At 43.7% G+C, this 21539-nt stretch overlaps 1 protein-coding gene across 1 annotated transcript in view; it reads right to left on the reverse strand.

Moving 5' to 3' along the window:
- ADAMTS12 (ADAM metallopeptidase with thrombospondin type 1 motif 12) overlaps positions 1–21539 on the reverse strand; it is a 175797-nt gene that overhangs the window by 49392 nt on the left and 104866 nt on the right. Inside the window, exons 4-13 of the mRNA XM_081131264.1 lie at positions 19475–19671; positions 18719–18802; positions 14161–14285; positions 13106–13255; positions 11183–11326; positions 10525–10669; positions 8862–8954; positions 7214–7359; positions 3932–4101; positions 1402–1535 (exon numbers count right to left, since the gene is read on the reverse strand). Of these exons, the coding sequence (XP_080987390.1) occupies positions 1402–1535; positions 3932–4101; positions 7214–7359; positions 8862–8954; positions 10525–10669; positions 11183–11326; positions 13106–13255; positions 14161–14285; positions 18719–18802; positions 19475–19671 (1388 nt within the window). The remainder of the gene's footprint in view (positions 1–1401; positions 1536–3931; positions 4102–7213; positions 7360–8861; positions 8955–10524; positions 10670–11182; positions 11327–13105; positions 13256–14160; positions 14286–18718; positions 18803–19474; positions 19672–21539) is intronic.

The raw sequence follows: 21539 nt of genomic DNA on the forward strand, positions 1-21539 counted from the left end.
CAGGAGTTTTAAAAGCTCCCCAGGTAATTCTAAAAGGCAGCCAGGCCTGAGAACCACTGCTTTCAGCAGTGGTGGGCTGTTTTGGCCTGAATTAGCTAAATAAACCTTTTCCCACACTGGGGAACACATCTAGCCTAAATTTGGCTCTTTGTAGCTACAGTGGTAATTAGTGAGTCTGGAGGATAATTCTGCCTGAGCTTTTTCCAATCAAGGGTCTGATTAAGGCTGGCTGTTCACTCACTCATTCCTGGATATCAACATCACCTTCTGGGCTTCGGTCAGAACCAGAAATAGTCAAAAGACAACTTCAAGGTGGTAAGTGCACCTACCCAGGGAACGAACATCTATGGGCAGGAGCTTTTTGCAGTGGCAATCTGGTCCAGTAGGAAAAAAAATATGATAAATATTTGCAAAAACAAATAAAATGTATTAAGAGTTTATTGTGTAACAGGGTTCTGTTATGGGCTTAACAAAGATGGCCTTATTTAATCTTTTTGACAACCACATTAGGAAGATATATTATTATCTTCATCTTATGAAAGAAAATTGAGCTTTAGAAAGATGCAGAGGGTTAATAGCTAATAAATAATATGGTAATGAGTTCACATTCTGGAGCCTGAGTGGGAAACCATTCTGCTTTACCAACAGTTAATTTGGCATTTCTATAGTATAGTTTTTATTTCATTCATTAAAAACACCTTCTCTTTAAACTGAGATTTATGCCTGGGTGTTGGAGCACAAAACGTGTTCATTTGTTCCTTGCAAAACAAACTGTGAGCAATGGGAAGGGATTTTTCAATGGTTGTACACATAAAAGCGTTCACAAATCAAGTCTAAGTAGCTTACAAAAAGGCAGAGATGATTAACGGAATCAGTGAGGAAAAGTTAAATAGAAATCAGAAGACCTGGTGTGTAATGGTGTGTAACTCCCTGTCATGCCATCTCTCTTCCTAAAAAGATCACGTCGGTAATCAACGAAATTAAATGTCAAAATGCTTTGTGATAAACACTGTACAAACTATTATTAATTTCAGTTTTTCCTGAAATTTAATGGCTGTTGGCAGAAACCAATGAATAACTGAATGTGACTGGAATAATCTCGTTGCCTTTTCCTTACAATTCCCACTTTAATTGGATTTTTCTTCAGTGTGACCTTGCTCCATGCATAAAATAATGTCCTAGAGCATCTCAACAAGTCAAGAAAAGAAGACAGCAGGATGAACACTATTCAGTTCCAAACAGTGCCTCTGATATACAATGAGAAGTCCTGCCTCGCAGACCAAAAATAAAACCCGGGCCACATGCAAATGCCACAAAAGCCAAGGATTCGAACGCCTCACCTACTGAATTAATAAAAGCATGATTTTGTAGAGTTATAGATTAAGGAAACATACCCAATACCTTACATATGCCATTAATACAGACATTTCTGCTGTTGCCGCCTTCAAAGCAGGGGGTACCGTCAATGACAGCATCCAGCATTTTCTCGGAAAACTGGCCGTCGATGGGTCGGCAGAAGAGCTCACAGGGACGTGCTGAAGTGAAAAGGAGACAAATCCTCGCACGTCAGCTTTCTGGCTCAGCTCCCCTTCCCCGGGATTCTTCTGTACGTATGAATGTGAACCCAGTGCCATTAATCCGGAGATTCCCATCTTCCACCTTCCTATGACACATGCTGAAGAGTAGCTTTTTTTCTTTTCTTATTTTGGTTAAAGAGTTTTACAGCAAATTGGGAAGACTGTTTTAAAAGGCTGTTACAAACCATGAGACCTTTCAATCCAGCATTGAACTGTGCTTGTAAAAATAAGGCACTGTACATGTGGGGTTAACCTGGAGGTTAAGGTTATCCCTAGGTTAACCTAGAGATCAACCACTGACGCAGGGTTTTAGGCAAGCATGACACCTGCCCGCTGTTTGCAGCAAAGTAAATAGACCTGGTTCCCTCCCATGAGACCAGCTCACCACTAACACCCAAACTCCTATCATAACCCCACCCCCATGAAATCCTCCCTTATTCCTAAGCCAAGGGCGTCCTTGGGCAGATTTACAATCACACAGAGACAGGGATGTGCTTTTCTTGCTGCAGCCGAAGCTGAAGCCAACCTGCTTATTGTGATGGTCCATCCCCCTCACAGCTGCTGAACCTCCTGCCCGCTGGCCTCTGTCTCGGAGTCTGTTTCCTAGGGACCCACCAGCAACAACTCCTCAGAGAGGTTCCCGAAGGACCCTGCTCCACGAGGAGCAGGCTGTGGTCCGACCTCACGTCAGACCCTCCACATTTGCTGGAAACCTCACTGGCATTAAGCATTAATTGGGCTTAAATATTTAGAAGCAAAAATAAAAAATGAGCATCAATGAAGAGTTATTGGGTGTTCTGAGAAATTTAAAAAGATCTAAAAAGAAAGAGTCCAAGAAAGATGACATCAAGGTCAGACACTGGTCATTTCCTAATAGAAGATGCAGGATATAAACACATTCTGTTAACATAGCTAATGAAGTCCCTGGGAATCTATGTAAGTTTGTGTGTGTGTGTGTGTGTGTGTGTGTGTGTGTGTGTGTGTGTGAATCTCCAAACTAAGCACCTGTCACACTCCTGAGGCAGCTGTGCTACTTTAGTTCTGGAAGGCTGCTCACTTAGGGCCATAGGATTATATAGGACTCAAATAGTTTCAACAAAATAGAGAATGTCCAGAATATAGGAAAGGTAGTAAGTAATTTTCATCATTAGTTTTTTGGGGGGGTGGGGAGTCACATGAGTATATACATGAGTTTTACTATATTCAAATGCCCGGCTCAGTAAGCTAAATTGTACCAATAACAAAATGACTCGCTCCTTTAGAGCATGAATGATGCTAAACAATGGGGGGCAAGGAGCAGATGTTACCCATGACAACCAATAGCTATCAGGGTATTTTGGAGACCCAAAGTAGACATAGCACTATAGGGTCTTTCTTTCAAAAGAAATTGTAGCATTTTTATAATAGTTCAAATATATAATTTTCATTCATTGCCCAACATCTCTGAGGCCTCCTGTGTGCTCTTACACTGGAATTTCAGAAACTTAAATTCATGAAAAATTTGGTTATTTTTTTACTTCCTGTCTCAAATCTCTCTCGCTCAGGAAAATCTTTTATGTTTCATTCCTCACTGGAACAACAACGAATAACACAGATATTTTCTGATGTTAATCTGTAGCTAAGAGTTAATGATAGTCTTCATTTTCAGAAGACAATGTGTCACTGGTCCTGATTCAGGGTCAGCACTGCCAAGGCTGCTGTTCCATTCCCCAGCTCAGTTATTCCCCTCTAACGTGCATTCTTTAGATGTTTGCTTTTACTTTCTACCCCTCTTAGACTGCCTTGTACACATAAAATGTTCATTTCTGGCCCAGAACTGGTTCTCATTCCTTTCTGATGAAGTCATTCCTGTCATCTTTCCTTGTCCTGTTCTCTGCCCACCTGGAATGACCGACTCTATTTTCATGCCTTCTTCCAGTAGCAAGACCACTCAGACTTAAGGATCATCACGTACTTCCTTGGAAGCCTTTTTTGAAATTACTCCAAACCCACAATGACCTTCTTTTCTGAATTTCTGCCCAAAATTACAGTCAGTTTTGTCTGCTCATCAACAAGCACTTTCATCAGTGATCAGTGACGGAGTTCCTATGGGCCCCACTTATCACTTAGAGACACCGAGTTGGATAAACTTCTCTCTTACCTCCACAGAGCTCAGCACAGAACTTGGACATATTCAGCTTTCAACATTTCCTTATCAACTTTACTGACCAGTGGTTTTACCTTCTAAAATACAAAACACCTACTGGTACATTTGTCTTTTTGTTGAGCTTTGTGGGGCAGCACAGACCCCTGACATAGGCTTTCTGATGATGGCTGTGAACCTAGTTCTGGAATATTCTGTCACAGCCCCTTACCTGGATTAAACACTGGGAACCAGTTGTAGAAGGCGTTCTTGTAGGGCACGGTGTCAAACTCGCTGCACTGCATCTGCCGAAACGTCGGGGCGTCTGGGCGACAGGGGTGGACGTTGCACAGGCGATAGCGTTTCCTTTCTCCAGTGCAGTACTTCCCCCCAAACTTTGGTCTGCAGACAAACACATACGCTGTCCTGTTAGTCTCCTTAAAGGCCAGCGTCTTCTTTTAAAGCTCCCCCGGCACGTAGCCATGCTCACTCCTTCCCAAAGCACATCCCTCTCTACCCTCAAAACTCAGCTTTCAGATAAATTCTTCCAAGTCCATACATTTTCGTTTGTGTTGTTGTCCGTGAACATTCAGTCCCATGTGTACAGGTACTGCTCTGAAAAGCCTGACCCCTCCCCACAGTCAGTCAGTTGCCTGGTCATCAGCTGTGTTTTTATACTGGTTTCCTCTGCTTTATTTTCATAATCACCAAACTTATTCAACCCTTATCTCCATTCCTATCTGCCCCCGTCCATCTTTTTTTCCTAATTCAACCTATTGTACACACTATTATCTGGGTAATTTTTACAATTACCTGAATTATTTTAGTTTCTTGTTTAAAAACCTTTAATGGCACCCTGTGGCCACAGAATCAAGTCCAGCCTCTTGACCTTGGCCTTCAAGGCCCTCACAATCCTGACATAATTTACTTTTACAACTTCACTCCCTACACTCTCCTTCATCTGTACACTGCTCCAGTAATATAAGCTGACATATTTAATATTTCTCTTTTGTGCTTCTAGGTAGATTTTTCCTTCTTTTAAGTCTCTAAAAGTCTACATATGGCCCATGCTCTAAAGACCAAATAAAGGTCATCTCAATCATGAATTCTTTCTGGAATCCTGCCAGAAGTAATCTCTTTCTCCACTTAAATGACACTTCGTTTTCTACTCTATGTGCTTCCTGCACTTAGCACTCCTGAAGATAATTCTCTGATAAAAGGAGTTTATAGTCACTGACTCCTTGTAGGCAGTAGAAAGAATTCCCCCTGATATTTGAGGTTAGGCTGGTTTTCTACTCGTTATGATAGAGTGGCACTCTATGACTTGGAATCTCTCTAATTCATCTCCATCCAACAAACATCACTGAGGGCATTTTATGAGCCAAGCCCCACTGGGTTCTCACTAGACAGCTGACCAACATCAAGGATAGTCTCAAGGTCACTTGGTTACTCACTGACACGAATCTGTGATCTGAATCACAGATCTGAATCTGTGACTCTGTCCACTGGCATTGTTCTCAGAGAACTTAAGCAAACCAGCCACTGAGATCACACATGGTCATTCATTTGAGGAGACTCTATGACAAAATGTGGCCTCTGGGGTGGGAGTTAGGATCACTTTCCCCCAAAGGTCCATTAGAGAATCTCCCTTTAGTTCCTTGACAAAGATGTCCCTTTTTTGATAACCACAGGTCACTACCATTATCCCCAAAAGGCTACAGATTGGTGGTAGCTGACATACAGCATTGACAATGGGTCCCAGAGCTAACCACCTATATTTCCTGGTCACCAAAATAAAAATCACTTTTCTGATCACACTGAAATAAACTATAAAATAAAGATTTTCTGTAAAAATGAAGTATAAGAAATTCCTTGTTTTACACTTATGAATTCACAGAAAACTTATATTTAAACAAAAGCAACTTTGATCAAAGGGTAAGTTTTTAAAGGAATTTTGTCAAAATTCCTCAAATGTACACTTACATGTGTGATAAATAATAAAATATCATAATAATTACTATAATAACTACCATTTACTAACAATTTTTGTAGTAGGTATCGTATTAAACTCTTTATAGATAGTAACTTATTAACCCTTAGAAATTTATTATATATGTGATGTGTGTGTGTGTATATATATATATACATATAAATACATATACACACATATATACATATAATAATATATTTATCAATAGGCGATGTAGCCCATCAGTAGGTGAGTGAGTAGATAAAAAGGCTGTGGTACATTACATAATAGAATACTATGCGGCTGTAAAACAGAAGGATCTCTTTTTTTATCCTTTGCCACAGCATGGATGGACCTGGAGATTATCATGCTAAGTAAAATAAGCCAGTCAGAGAAAGACAAATATCACATAATCTCACTTATATGTAGAATCTAATGAACAAAATAAACTGACAAAGAAAATAGGTCCAGAGGCATAAATGCATAGAACAGACTGACAGACCTCAGAGGGTGGGGGGTGGGGGGACAGGGAGAGATTAATCAAAGAATATATATGCATATATGTATAGGCCATGGTCACAGACAATAGTGTGGGGAAGGCCTGGGGTGTGGCAGGGGCTGGGTGGAGGGCGGACAAGGGGGGAAAATGGGGGACATATGTAATACTGTCAAGAATAAACAAATAAAAAAAAGGAGATGTAAGGTTTGGAATTGAGATATTGAGGGGACTGTAATAACATTATCATTTGCCTTTTAAAAACTGTGACTCTTTCTCTTCGATGCAGACTAATGTATAAAAATAGGTAAAAGAAGCTTAGTAAGTTTTCCACTTACAGAAGGCATCATATATATACTTTTAAAAAATTATACTTTGGAACTGGTGTACCAGGAAATAATGAAGTTGAGAATGTAATAGATATTTGAAAAACAAGGGAATTTAAATTTAATTTATATATATTATTATACAAATTTAAAACATGAAAAAAATTACACGATTGGATTAAAATATCGAAAGCTACTTGTGAAATAACTTCTTTGGAATCCTTAACAGGCTGATATGGATCTCTAAGGTTTACAAAATCCTTATCTAAAATGTTAAAAATAATAATCCTCAAAAAGGTGCCTAGCTATTTTCTTAGTTACCTAAGGGAAGGAAAACATGTTTTTAAAATTGTACATTCATTATGATTGAAAGAAAGCTACAATCTTATCAGCAAAATTGGGTTTGACTAATCTCTCACTGATAGTGTGGTTTATCTGGGAAGATTTAACCGTATCTAGAGGCTTTTACACAGATGCTCTTTTAAAAGAACTTGGCTTATCTTTCCAAGTGATGCAATCAGCTTATTTATCCAAGTTCTAACAAGAATCCAGCGCCAAGCCAAAATGAAACACGGCAGGACCACTTTGTTTTTTCACCCTCTATGAATCTTCAGGGTCCCCACTTAGTGTCCCTCAGGAGGCCTGGGGTCACTGACGTCACACTGGTGAAGACAGGTCTCCCAGAGCTCCTGGAAGGAGGGAAGTATATTTGGCCACACTCACTCGGGGTTGTTGCAGAGCCTCTCGGCACTCTGGGCTCCGGCCCCGCAGGTCCTGGAGCAGTGGGACCAGGGCGACCAGCGGCCCCAGCCTCCGGGGATGCTCTCTGGCTTCTTCCCCACCGTGATACACTTGCCAGCCATACACCACTGGAAAGAGAAGAGCGGGAGACGCATATGTCAGGAAGGTTCCCATGGCAGGCTGGGCCGGGAACACTAGAAGTCTAACCCCAACTCTCCTAGTAGGCTTCCTGCAGTCACACATCACATGGGCAACCAAGAAGAGCTCATTAAGGAATGTCCTCCAAGAGTCTTGGATCTTAGAATCAGAGAATTTCAGGAATTTAGGGAACTTTATGGTGCCTAGTTGCAGCCAAAGCAGGAGTGATTGAAAGAAAGCTACAATCTTATCAGCATTATGATTGAAAGAAATCATAATGCTGATAAAGTGTGGTTGGCAGACTGCATGCCAGAACGTACAGCAACACATCTCTTCCTACATGGAGAACGTTTCGCTCTGAAGAGCATGTCAGCTCAGTATGCTTGGTGACATAGTTGTTTAGTGACACCATTGATTTACTTTCTGGTGCAAGCTCCTTATCTTCCTGTAGACAGTAACAAACATTTTCCAGACTGGTACTGTGACAACACTCCTTCAAAGCCTCTATGGGTAATTAATGTCAGCAACAGATAACTTAAACCTCCTAGAAAAAGTCCATTCATTGCCAAAAAAACACTACATGTTAAGAATTTGAAGTTCTTTTTAGTACCAAGAAAAAAATTCTCCTTTTTTGTAACTCTACCCAATGTTTTTAGTTCTGGCCTTCCAAGTGATTCTGAAAAAAATCCTCTCTCTCCCTCTTCAGGGAAATACTTCAACAACTATCAGTTTAGCAGGGAGAACACAGGAAAAGGAAAACAAAAGAAAATACAGCGTGGTTGTTAGAAACGGCCACATTACCTGGACAATTTGGGCATGTCTTACCTGTTGCCCACCTTGTCGTCATGATTTCTGATCACTGTGTATTTTGACCAGGTTCTAAAATGTCAGTGATGGGTCCGGCCATCCTCAAGCTGCATAAAAATTCCCACTAAACGCCTAAATTCTAGGCCTACATCAAACCTGATTGGCTTTGTGGAGCAACAAGTAGTACCCGGTTCTCGGGAAGACTAGAGCATATCTAACACCTCTGAGTTCTTGGGTGTCTGGCTTTCCTGCTTTATAGAGTGGACAGATCTTCAAGAAATGCAGTTAGGTCAGAGGATGAGAAAGAAGATCATAAGTGGCCCAAATCCATCACCTTTGAAAGAAGCACCATTGGCTTGTCCTTCCCAATCTTCAACATGAAGGGAAAATAAACTCAAAATAAGCTCAGCAGATGTTTACTAACCACAAACTCCATGGAAGTTCATCAGGAAAAGATGGAACAGGTGTTTTGCAAGTGAGGCGTGGAGTTGGGCCTCAACCCTCTCTCCTTGCTCCCAGGAAGGCTCAAAGGTGTAGTGGCAGTGAATCCTTTCCTCTGGCTAGTCCGGCTCTAGGATCTCCATTCACCCAGAGACAGCTGCTCTCCAGGACCTTCTCCCCAGCTCTCCCCAAGGACTCAGTGTCCACCTCCCTCCCACCTTCCTGCCTCAGCCGGACACATCACCTTCTTCTCGCCACATCGTGTCCCATCCGCAGCAGCATCCAGCTTAGAGCGACAAAAGCCTTTCACCAAGCACCACAGTGTCTGGCAAACATTCTGGAAAGCAAATGTGAGATCACAACCTTTTATATTTTCAAAACCTGCACAAAAGCATCTCTATGGTGATGGTAAAATACACACACTGACCCACATACCCACAAAAAGTGCTGCTGTTCTTAGTGAACAAGAGTCATGGAAACTGGTCATTCGAGCACTCTCAGCTCAGACTTAATCTGGACTTTGTCGTGATTCATAAACAGTGGTGTGGAGACCATTCTGGGCAATAAGAAAGTGGGAGATAAAACACATTTCCTGAAAGTTGAAACTGTAATCTCTAGATGTGTGTGGCACAATATCATTGCCCTTAGGCAGGGTAACTGGTGATAGTAGCCATCAAGGGCCAATCCAAAAACTGTGGACAGAAGTTTACAGAGAGCTGGGGTGGTTGGAAGCTGAGCCTGCTCACTGAAGGAAATGGAAACTATTCCACCCAGAAAGCCTCAGCTTACTTACTTATTACTGAAAGTATCCAGCTTGTTTTATCTGGTGGCCTCTAGGAAAGGAGACCAATCAGGGGGCCACTGCAGTCTTCTAGGAACAGGTAGAGTTTAGAGATATTTAGGAGGCAGAATTGGTGCAATGTGTAACCAGTTAGAAGTGAGGGGTGAGGGATTTTTGCACCAACATTATCATTTCTGTTCAGTTTTGCTTGTTCTGTCTAAGCATTTATTTACTTCCTCCTCAAACTCTTCTCTTTGTCTCCTTTGGTCTTTATCTCACTGTATTGAAATTTTTCCACCTGCCTCCTCTACTGGGGTCCCACAAGGGCAGAGGCTCTGTCATATTAATTTTAGAGCGCTCGTCTTTTCCCTCTCACTCAGTACACGGCACAGAATCTGCAGTGGGTTCAATGAGAGTTGCTTCTCCTTGTCTACGTGTTGACAATAATACTTCTGCACTAAAGGGCATGAGCTCAGAGGACAGTCAAGATCTGGCTCACAAAGAAGTGTAAGGACTTCAGACTTTATCCTGTGGTCAGTGAGGACCTTAAGATCCGAGAAGAGCCATGGTTAGATTTGTGTGTTTTTGACATAGCCTGAGAAATGGGGGGCAGGGAATGGGTAGGAGGTAATTACAGTAGCAGGGAAAGAAAATGAGAGACTGGATCAAGCCAGTGGCAGCGGGAATGAGAAAGACAGGACTGAGCTACAGACCCTTTAGGAGCTACCATTTGGATGTTGAACATAAAGAAGAATAAACTAGGGATGAATCCTATTCCTACCTTGGGATCTGGTGGGAAATTCAGGAGGGAGAGCAATGTTAGGGATTAAGTTGTTTGCTATGGAGTCTGTAGGTGTGAATAACTGTGATTCTTGAAAAATCGCTGTAGAATTTTCTTCGCCACCACCCAGGTGCAAAGCATTGCTGGCTCCATAGAACACCAAGGAGGTAGAGTCAAGGAGTATAAGCAAACCCCAACACCAGCCCTTCTGCCTTACAGACACCTGGCCATAAAGAGAGAGTTTGCATTCCTGTGTCCGGATCTTGGGATTTCCGAATATTTCCCTGGCCCTTCTTTCAGCGTGCTGGAGATCTTGGGCCCTGTACCTGCTCACCCAACACTTACTTCCACTTCCTGGCAGAAGGTAGCATTGGGGCCATATTGCAGCTGGCATTGGTGGTGAACGTCATAGATCACTCCAGGGGCAATGACTTTGGACTTCAAGCCTTTCTTTTGGGGCATGTCATCAAGACAGAACCCCCAGCCTCGGCTGAAAAGAAGTTAATAGAAATGAGAGCAGATGCTTATGACTTCCTTCATTTTCAGTCTTTCATTTGGCAGAAGCTCCAGCCCCGCTAGTTTAGTCTTTGTCTCCAAGACAACTTTCTCTCTACAAGGCAGAGAACCCTCCGGGCCCATGGTAGGAGACATTAAAAGGAAACCAAAAACCACACCCCGTTCCATTCGTTCAGATGTGATTTAGGAAATGCAAGTAGTGGTAAAATTAGAGGATCATCATCTTATCCCCAGTGGGGTTTGGGTGACCACTTCTGACATATCCTGGTTGTTCCTGCCAGTCCCCAAGGACTTAAGGCACACTCAGCTCATAAAGAGCCACCTTGGACAGAAGCCAGCAGGGGACATGGTATTCACCTGGCTGTGCCTGGAGAGCAGAACCCAACGTGGAAGTGAAATCCACACCTTCATATGTCACCTTGATACAATGACCTGTCAGAGGAATTGAGACCCAAGTGGGGCTGTTCTGAGACACACTGTCACTTACTCCAGGAAGCGGGTAATATACTCCTTGCTGCACTTGGACCACGTCAGTGGGGTGGGATTGTACTGGAGCTGGCGTGACATGATGTAGGGGTCCCTGCCCACGGGCTCACAGTCATTTTCTTTCCCGTCGTGCTGGATACCGAAGCTGCAGGGAGGCACAAGGTCCAAGGACATCAAGGACACAGGCATGAAACAGGGCAAAGCCAGGGTTTCTCCACAGTGCAAATACCCACGGAGGGCTACTTTTGTACAGAAGGCTTCTGCTTACTTGAGTGGGACTTGGAAGTTGGAGGGGGATAGCTAATTTTCAACTAAAAAGCACAGGGAGCATTTTAGGCAAGCTTTCCCTCAAATATGCACGCGTGAGAGCCACGTGGCTAATTCAAAAACTTCTGTTTGGTAGAAAGTGTAGAGCTGCCAGTGGCTTTCTATGAGTCTAGAGTCAGGAGGGCAACTGCTGCCTCAAGCTGTGTTCTTTCTCCTGCTGCAGTAACCACAGCACAAAAGAACAAAACCTTCCTCCTCCCTTTTCATCATAACTGAAGGGACAGTATGAAAGGAGAAGCCTGAGGGAGGCCTCATCCAAGGCCAGAGCTTTGAGGGGATGGGTTTCTTTCTCTACTGCACAAGGGTCCTCAGCATCACACACGTCGGGTCGGGGAGGCCTCGGTTCAGGGTTAGGAGCAGGCTTTCTGAAGACAGAGTCTGGACTGGAACCCTGCCCCTGCCACTTCATGATCCGTGCTACTGAAAGTTGCTCAGCTTCATTTGCCTCTCCTGGAAAGTGGAGTAGACATCACGGTGGATGAGATTTGAATGGAATAGACTGAAAACCACTTAGCCAGGTGCCTGACATATAAGGGCTCCGTAAATGAAAGAAAATTTCATTGCTGTTTTATCATTGTCTAGCTTATTTTCCTTCTCTAGATGAGGAAGCTTAGTGTCTGAGATCTGTCAAAAGTCACAGAGCTTCCTGGGGGCAAAGCTAAGCTAAGACCTTCCCTCCACGGGGACCTCTGATACCTGGAGAATCCAGAATTCTCTTTATTCCTTCACGCAAACATTCTGGAACCTGCTTTGAATGAATTCATCTAATCAAAGTTACACATTTTTGTGACAACTTGGACCTCCTATTAACTGGTGTTTGTTTGATGGTCTTTCCAAGTTTATAGCAGTTTTCAATTTCTTATTTATTCAATATTCTCCTTTACACATAGAAGCTAAATGAGACTAACACTAGTATCTACTTCATAAAGCCACTGAGATGATTCGGTGACACAATGCAAAGTGGCGGGCATAATGGAAGAGCACAAAATGTTAACAGTTTGTGACTTTTTAATGATATTAATATAATTATTATTTCACAAGAACTAAACAGGAGTTACTACTGAATTAATCAACTGAGTTAAAGCTTATTCCCTTGCTTCTGCTCATCTTATTTTATTTTAATTTTTTTTATTGATTTCAGAGACAGAAGAAGGGAGAGGGAGAGAGAGATAGAAACATCAATGATGAGAGTCATTGACAGGCTGCCTCCTGCACGCCCCCTACTGGGGATCGAGCCCGCAACCTGGGCACGTGTCCCCGCCAGGAATCGAACCGAGATCTCCAGGATCAAAGGCCAATGCTCAACCGCTGAGCGACGCCGGCCGGGCTGCTCACCTTCTAGTTCAGATAACTGCAGGGGCCCCTCTGACTCTGTGATGTAGGTGGTACAAGTGGTCAGGGCAGAGGAGGCACTGGGATCTTTAAAGGTGATTATGTCTACATTACAGGTGAGAAAGCAGAGATTTAGGAGGGTAAGGTTCAAGCCACAGAGCAACCCGGCTGCCTGTGCCCCATTTGAGGCGCTTTCCGTTCCTTCTACTATCCGATACTGACACACGAACATGGCAAAGAGATCTCAGTTTCTTCGGCCCTTTACCTGTGTCCAAGCTCATGGGCAATGGTAAACGCCAGAGGGAGGCCCGAGTCTTCATTGATGTTACAACTCCGGTGAGGCTGGCACATTCCCGACAGGTGGGACAGACCCAGGGTCTCACAGGGGCGATTGACACCCGCACAGATGTCTTTTCTGAAAGCAGAGAACAGAGATGCATGAAACATGCAGAGTGCCAAAGAAATACCCACAAAACCCTCCTGGAAAAAGCTGGGTATTAATTCACATTCAATATGGTCTGTAAAGCATCATTAATTTAAAATAATTTTTTAAAATGTCCATATGAATACAGGGAGCAATTTTGAATTTCTTAAGATTATTCTGATTTCACCTCTTGATAACTGAATCTAACTAACATCTAAGGAATGTGAGAATTATGGTAGATGTTTTATTTTTAGCTGCTTTTGCTCTTGATCTCAGGAAGACAAATTATATTTTTGCTCAAAAAGAGAAGGATTTGGTTGAAAATTGGTTAATTTGAACTTTTAAACCAGAAAGGGAGACAACAAGCAGTCACTGAGGTTTTTCAAATGTGAAATAATTTTTTTGTTTTTTCTGAGGTCTGTGCTCAAAACTCGTATGAGAACCTTTTCTCACTCATGAAAAAGACAATTGGTCTGATAAACCCATCCAGAGATCAAATCAATTTTCTCTCCAGCTCGGCTACCTTAATAATACTGCATATGAGAGGGGATGAACATGCAACTAAGGATCTGCAAACAAGCTTCCTGATTATTTACAAAGCCACAGAGAGGAGCCAGTTTTAAAGAGGAAATCATCACTGGGCTAGGAAAGAGGCCAGCATTTCGCCAGCAGACACGGTTTATTAACAGAGACTTTGTCACATTTAGCAAGTTTGCTAACTGCCCCCTCACTGGTATGGGAGTCAGGAGTTGTTTAAGGTCATAGAAGCTACCTTTAAAAATGACCAAGAGCAGCAAAGAGTAGGAGAATTTCATGCGTTTGAATACCTGGCACCCCTCCCACCTGCCAGCCCTCCCTGCCTTGCAGCCCCTGGATCCCCGTGGTCTCTGGGGTACCTGGTGAGAAGGACGGCCACGTCATGATGGGCAGGGTTGAGGTCACTCTTGGGATTGATGCTTTTCTGCCACTTACAGAAGCTGGACAGTGTCTTCTCTGCATGGTGAACTATTTTCAATCCTTGCTGGAGAAAGAAGAGGAACGGATTGGAATGGGCGAGTTCACTGTGGTTGGGGCCCATCATGTTAGTCCCCAAAAGCAGCCAAGTGAGATGAGCTCTAGGTGGGTGCCGCAGAGATCTGGCAGAATTTGGCAGAAGCCAAGTGACTTCTCTGGGCTACCCCCCTACTCTAAACACTATGACTCTCATGACTTCCACTAAAAGAACATGGAGGGGAGAACTGTAGGACAGAATGATCACTGGCACAAGTAACCAAAACTATATTAGCAAAGACCAGCAGCTGTTTGAAGTTCTATTTCCAGTGACTCTCTGCCGAAGTCAATACAACTCCTAAGAGGCATTCTTATTTCCAATGCAAAATGAATAGATTTGCAGCAAAAAGCTTCTTCCTTTCAGTTGCCTGTTAGATATACTCCCAGGTCCTGCCACCCATGCTAATTAAGCACCACAGGCTGCCTTCCTTTCATGAAAACACAGAAAGATGGCTCGTCACTCATGAAAACTCACCAAACTGATTAGTATAATGAATTTAAATAGAAGAAACAGACTTTATTATTCAAAAATCCTCATCGTGACACCAGCCAGCAAAATGATGTATCATGGAGAATGAGGAGGAGTTCTGGGGAACCAGCTGGGCACAGGTAGTCAAGCTGTAGTTAGAACAGCAACCCTACCGGGGTGAATGACCCACACCCAACATAAAGCACTGGCCAGGTGGCATGCAGCAGGAATGTAAGGGGAAAGAGAGGAAGGGAAAGAAAGAAAAGAAAAGAGAAGACAAGGAAATTAAAGGGAGGGAGGGAGGAAAAGAGAAAAGGAAGGAAGGGAACATTTCTTAATCATTTACTAGGTACACCAGCGATTTTCACTTATATTTTCTCATTTAATTGCATCTTCTCAGCATCATTTGTAAAGAAAGAAAGCATTGCTAGGTTCATTATATAATAAGAGGGAATTAAACCTCAGAGAAGTAAAGAACTAGTGAAGGTCACTCAGGTCAGATACAGGGGCTCCTAGGCGAAGCTGTGGTTCTAACGAGTGACAGGCCGGCCTCACTACAATACGTTGGCTGGACTCATGATTTTGGAAGACCCTACATACCAAACCATGTGTGTCTGTTTAAGGAACAGTGAATATTAATATACTAGATACACATAATTTAGATGGATTTCAAGGGAGTTATGCTGAATGAAAAAATTTAATCTCAAGAGGTTGCATACTATACGGTTCCATTTTATGACATTCTTGAAATGACAAAATTACAGAGATGGAAAAGAGATTAGTGCTTTCCCAGGGTCAGGTTGGTAGGCAGAAGGGAGATATAAGACGCTAGCATCCACTCCCCCTTGTTCCTGAGCCAAATTCAGCGTCAGCAAGGACATATCATCATCATGAGAAAACAATCACTTTCCAGATGTTGCAGCATAAACTCTGCTTCTAGTTTTCCCAGCATTAGGAAGAGCCCATTTCCCTGATGGACCTTGGGAACTATGCCTCCAATCCTGTCATTTAAATGATGAGAAAATCCAGGCCAGAGAGGGGCAGTACCTTTACCTAGTCACACAGCAGGTTTTGGCAGAGCAGGGCTTAGAGGCCAGGTTTCCAGCTACGAGTCTAGGACTAGTGGTTTCCAAACTATTGAAGACTTCTTTAAATTATTTTTGCTTTGAGTAACTGAAAAGCTTTAGCAATTTGCCAACGAGGAGACAAACACAGGCAGAGACCCTCTACTTCTGAGATCTCCAACTCTCCAACCTCCTTACTCTCTGATTACTTCTCAGGACCCTCTTCTGCCCTTCTGTTGGCTCCTTGCTTAGTTCATTCTCAATCACAGTCCTATTTTAGTAAATCACCTATATGCTGTTGACTCTCAAATCCATCTCTCACTCCAAATCTCCCCTAGAGTTCAAATTCCTGTATCCAAATCTCTTGATGGACGCCTCCTTCTGGATGGCACCCCAGGTAGCCCCATCTCAGCATCCCTGAAATCTTCCCCCAATTGTTAACCTGTTCTTCTTGTATCCTCTGGCTTAGTTACAGGAACCACCATCAACCCAACTGCCCAGTCTAAAAACACCAGTGTCCACCTATTGGCCTCTTCTCCCCTCATATCCTGCCTCCCAATCCATCACGGGCTGCTCATTTTACCTCCTCTCCATCTTTACTCCCCACTGCCCTATCTCAACCCTCATCATTTTATGCTTGGATTTACGCTTGCAGCATCTCTTAACTGTTCTCCTTCTTTCTTCTTTGTTTTCTTTTTTATCCCAACCCCCTTGCTGTTGCCAGGTCAACGTAGTCAAAACCAAAGTCCACCTATATCATGACCCGGGGTTCAAGACCCTTCAAAGTCTAGCCTCCAGGAAGCTCTCCCTTCTTTTGTAACCTCACAGTTTATACTTTAGCAACATTCAAACTGCTTATATTATTATTGCCCCTAGCACCACATTCCCATTCACCATGCTAGTTTTTACCTTGCTTTCCTTGAGCTGCTCCCTCCACCTAGAATGTCTTTCTCTTCTCTCTTCTCCCCTTTAACCTATTCAGCATCCATGATTTCTCCTATTGCTTTTGTTGGCTCCTCTTACAAACAAAGCAACTGCACAAATAGCTGGGTAGTTGATCACTTGCAGCTGGGTAACCTGCCCCTGTGTAGAATCTTCCTCTACAATATGGGGCATTCGACGCAAGCTCAGTGACATGGTCTCAAGGATGCCTTCCTGCTTTTCTACTAAGTGTCATGACCCTTCCAGGAGGTTTTAGTTGTGCACATTTTTTTTCAATCTCCTCAGCCTCTAAATCTCTAAATCTCCTAAGAGGTTAAGTCCAAGGAACACTTACTCATTTAGTTTCTTGAATGCACTTGGTTGCAGGCGCCCTGGGAAGAGTAATTAGCTGTGCCTCACTACCGCGCAGCCCTAAGCATGTGCAAGATGTAGAAACACGTCAGAGGATTATGCTGGCTCTCAGTGAACATGCAGAGACTCGTGACAAACAGTTTCCATAAAGCAACCTCGTAATTATTTGAGCTTGTCCAAACAAACCCCCATCCACACTAATTTCCCCCCATTTCCTTTTAAACAAAAATAGATTTCCCTTTTTGTTCTCGCATCATTGTTTTTCTCACCTCATTTTCTCAAGTGAGTCCAATTCACTGCCCACTTCCCCTTCCTATTCATTGGGGTAGATGACCTTACAGGGCAAGGAGATGACCCAGAGGAAATCAACAACAGCTCACAGAAACAGGCCCAAATGGGAGATAGAAAATGATTTTGCAAGTATATGGCTTTTATTATAAATTGTTCTGTTCCTTTTAAGCTCTCTCTATAATGAAAAAAATCTTGTATTTATTTCTTTGAGAAGTCCTGATGGCAGCTTTTGATTCAGTACATAATCTGAACATGCTCCTAGCCAGAATTAGGTTCCTGGGAGAGAGATAATGGGCAGAGAAAAGAAAAGCAGTAAAAAGTTTAATCTGAAAACTTCCCATGTGCTTAAGAAATAACTCATTAGACTATCAGAGGAAAAGATACTTGATTTTTTAAAAATAACGAGTCTACAAATTCTTTGCTAATATTGTTGGTATTTATCCTGAAATACAGGCTATTACAGACCCACACACTACCCTGGGGCTGGGGAAATAGCCTGGATTTCTAAGGTCTGCAGGCTTTTTAACTCCAGAGACTCACAAAAGTGGACCCAACACTAAATCACTTTGAGAACAAGAGGGACATTCTCTGTGATAACATTCATTTCCTTCCTGCCTGTCAGCCCTACTGCTGCTCCTTCAAGCCAGCTTGACACCCTTGGGTCACACCCCTGGATGGCACAGTGACAAGGGGCCCACCTGGCTTTAGATCCCAGTTCACTCGCCCCCGTCCCAGTACTGTCTCTATACTGTTCTTAAAAGAAGCCTCCAGCCTCTTATGACCCTACCTTACCCTTTCGCCTTTGGCACAGTTTCCCCATCTGTGAACTAAGCTAATAATAGTAACGAGTTTACAGGGTTGTTGGGGGACCTAAACGATGGGGATGCTGATGATAAGAATAATAAAAATGATACTAACAAGTGCCATTTATCAAGTGATTTCTGCAAGCCAGATACCGTGCTGTGACGTGGATTAACACGTTCCATTCTCACCGCAGTGACTGGAAGTAGGGTTATCACCCCCATTCTATAAAGCGAAGACGCGGGGGCACAGAGGAGTCCAGCACCCACCTGTCCCAAGTTCAGTGAGTGAGAGCGGGAAGCAAGGCGAAGGGCGACCCAAGGAAGGGCCAGAAAGATCTGAAACCTCTGCAGGACAAGCTAAGAAACCTGGCCTTTCTGGTACCTTTCTGGTACCCTCTTTCTTGTCCATTAAGAACTTTCCTGAAGAAAGGAGGCGGGGAGTAGGAAGTGTAGGTGAGAGGAGTGGAGGGAAACTGCCCCTCACCTCTTCCTCTTCAAGCAGGACGAGCCGAACCACGACGATGTGGATTGCGTTGCCGATGCTCGGGTTATGGAACAGGCCAGTGACCTAGAGTCAGAAGCGGACACCATCAGCCCACAGGAGTTGACAACAGACAAATGCCAGGGTGCGGGGAACAGCACTGGGGTGTACTCAACGCAAATCTAATCTCCTAGGTCAAGAAGTTTTGCTGGAATGCAAAGGAGGGTGAGGGAGGCGCCCAGCCCAACCCACATTGATACTTAAAGGCCTTTCCAAGGTTACCCATCAGCTGGCTGTGCGCTCGAGGGGTTGGCGCCTTTCTTCTCTTTGGCCCTGGCCCTGGCCCAGGGTCTTCCTCTCTTATTACCAGTGACCCAGGCAAACATCTTTCCCATCTCCACAGGACTACGCTCTCTGGGGAGGCGGAAAACATCAACAATACGAGGGGGAAGCTTGAAGTTCAGGATCACTGACTCTGCTCCGATTCTAGCTCTGCCCACCTCGAGGGAATCACGTCCCAGTCTTTGTGCCTCCGCTTAGTCATTTGGGCACTGATGTATATCCTTTCATACGGAAAGGACTGAGTCGCTTGGTAAACATCTAGTAGAAAATGTGACTGATAAGTTATACATTTTCCCAGGACACGCACTTTGAAGGGAAAGGCTGATACGTCCTGAATTTCCATCCGTCACCTGGTCGGCGAACAGGCTCCCGATGACATGTTCACTAGCTGCCCGTGCCCCCCGGAGTCTGACTTACCATGTTCATGATGGTGAGGATATAGGACTCCACGTTGTCGTTCCCATGATACTGCACCATCTTGGTGTCGGCCACCACCAGCGTCTCCACCCACCTCTCCTTGCTGATGGAGCGCCGGGACAGCCTCCTGCTGGGCCAGGCGCCCCGCTCCCACTTCTCCCGCTGCAGCTCCAGCCTCTGGGAGGCGCCGGGGCCGTCTGCGCAGTAAACAGAGGGCGGTCGGTTCGTTCTGTATCTCTCTCAAGTGTGAATCAGTTATGTTAGTAAAGATGCAAGGCCGTGCATTGAATTTGTGATCGATAACGTGTGACCGCAATGCCCTTGTATACATCACTGAAATGGAGGAAGGGGCCAATTGAAGTGAGTATGGCCAAGATAGCCGACATTTGAATCTTACAGGGAGGTTGAAAAGCGCTTCTTTGAAATAGCCGTTACCTGTTTCATTAAAAGGTTTCCTCATTATTAAGCTCCTCATCAAGACTGGGAGCTTCGTCTTTCTCTCCCTCCTCTAAATTATTCAGTACCTACTGTGTGCAAGGCAGTGTACTCGGCTTTAAAATGCCCAGTTGATATCCTCACGAATGTCTGAGGTACACATCGCTGTCTCCATTTTACAGGTGGCGAAACTGATGTTCAAAGTGGCTGGTTACAAAAAGTCAGGGTAAGAGCTAGGATTTTCTATGCCCTTAAAATCGTGCATTTTCATATACGCCACACTGTCTCCCATGGAGTAAACTCGCATAAAGCTGGAGAACAGGTAAGCTGGAAAAGCTGCATGTGGTTCGGGGCATCCTACTTCAAAAGGCATAGAGAGAGCCGGAAAAGATCTAGTGGAGGTCAGGGAAATTTCCAGGGTGCTAACAGGCTTTAGTATGAACAAGATTTAATAAATGAGGATCGTCGTTTAGAAGGCAAAACCTAGGAGAAGCTATAGAATCATGAAGGAAATGAATCATTCTCAAAATCCCAGAATACTATAACCAGGCAGCACCTCCTTGAAAGCTGAAAGGGGTCTGTTTAACACCAAAGGGAATGAAGTGCTGCTTGAACCGTCAGGAAGCTTAGCTCAAGTGGTGGTCAGGTCTACGAGGTTTCAGTGAGCTCGCAGGGCTTAGGACAGTGCTTTTTACACAACAATAGTCATCCGGTGTAAATGAATCAAAATTATACCTATGTTTTTTGTCAGCTCGGCAAAAAATATATTTTTTGGCATGCCGCAGAATTCTAGTAATTAGTTTATGTATGCCATGAGATGAAAAAAAGTTGAAAATTGCTGGCTTAGGAAGTTGACGAAAGAGAAATTTACCAGGAGAGTAAATAAGGAAAGAAGCCTGGGCTGATGGGGAAGCAGAATCTCAGTCCTTGGAGATTCCTATCAGCCACACACCTTGTAGACGCCTGACCTCCGCGCCCCCGTAGGCACCCTGGACCCCTGGCAGGGGCAGAGCCTGGGAGCAGGGTAGCAAACCTCACATCTCCTCCTAATCTCTAGTGATGGCCACCCAGCCTCAGCTTGAATACTTCCTGTGGTGGGGCACTCACCACCTCATGGGCATCTTGTTCTATTTGGCAGTTCCCTCCTGCACTGGGCTGAAACCCCTCCACTGTCATTTTCACTCATTAGTCTGTTCCTGCTCTTTGAAGCTGTCTAAATCCAGGCCCCTCCTGCAGACGACTGAAACCACGTCCTGCCCTCTCCCACAGCGCTCTTTGGGTTGTTGAGTTAATTACACTAATTTACTGCATAACCATTCCTGGTTCCTCAATTTCACTGTCCGTGTGAAATAGCACACACTGAGTAAAAGTTACAAAAAAATGAGACATAATCATAGGTCTAAGTCAATTCAAATCCTATTATTGTGAATTTTACTTGAAAATAATAAAGCCATATTTTGATAGAAGACTTTTGAAAAATAATCTAGGATTGTGTAAGCATTGGAGGAAAGTTCTGCAAAGGCTTATAAATAGGGAGATGGTTAACCCTTCATCTGCGGAAGATCAGCTTTCTATTTTCCTTCTCACTTACCTTGCATGGCTGAGTATGATTTCCCTAAGAAATGTCCAG

Source organism: Miniopterus schreibersii (genome assembly GCF_964146895.1).
Source record: "Miniopterus schreibersii genome assembly, chromosome: 3".
Classification (NCBI taxonomy): Eukaryota; Metazoa; Chordata; class Mammalia; order Chiroptera; family Miniopteridae; genus Miniopterus; species Miniopterus schreibersii.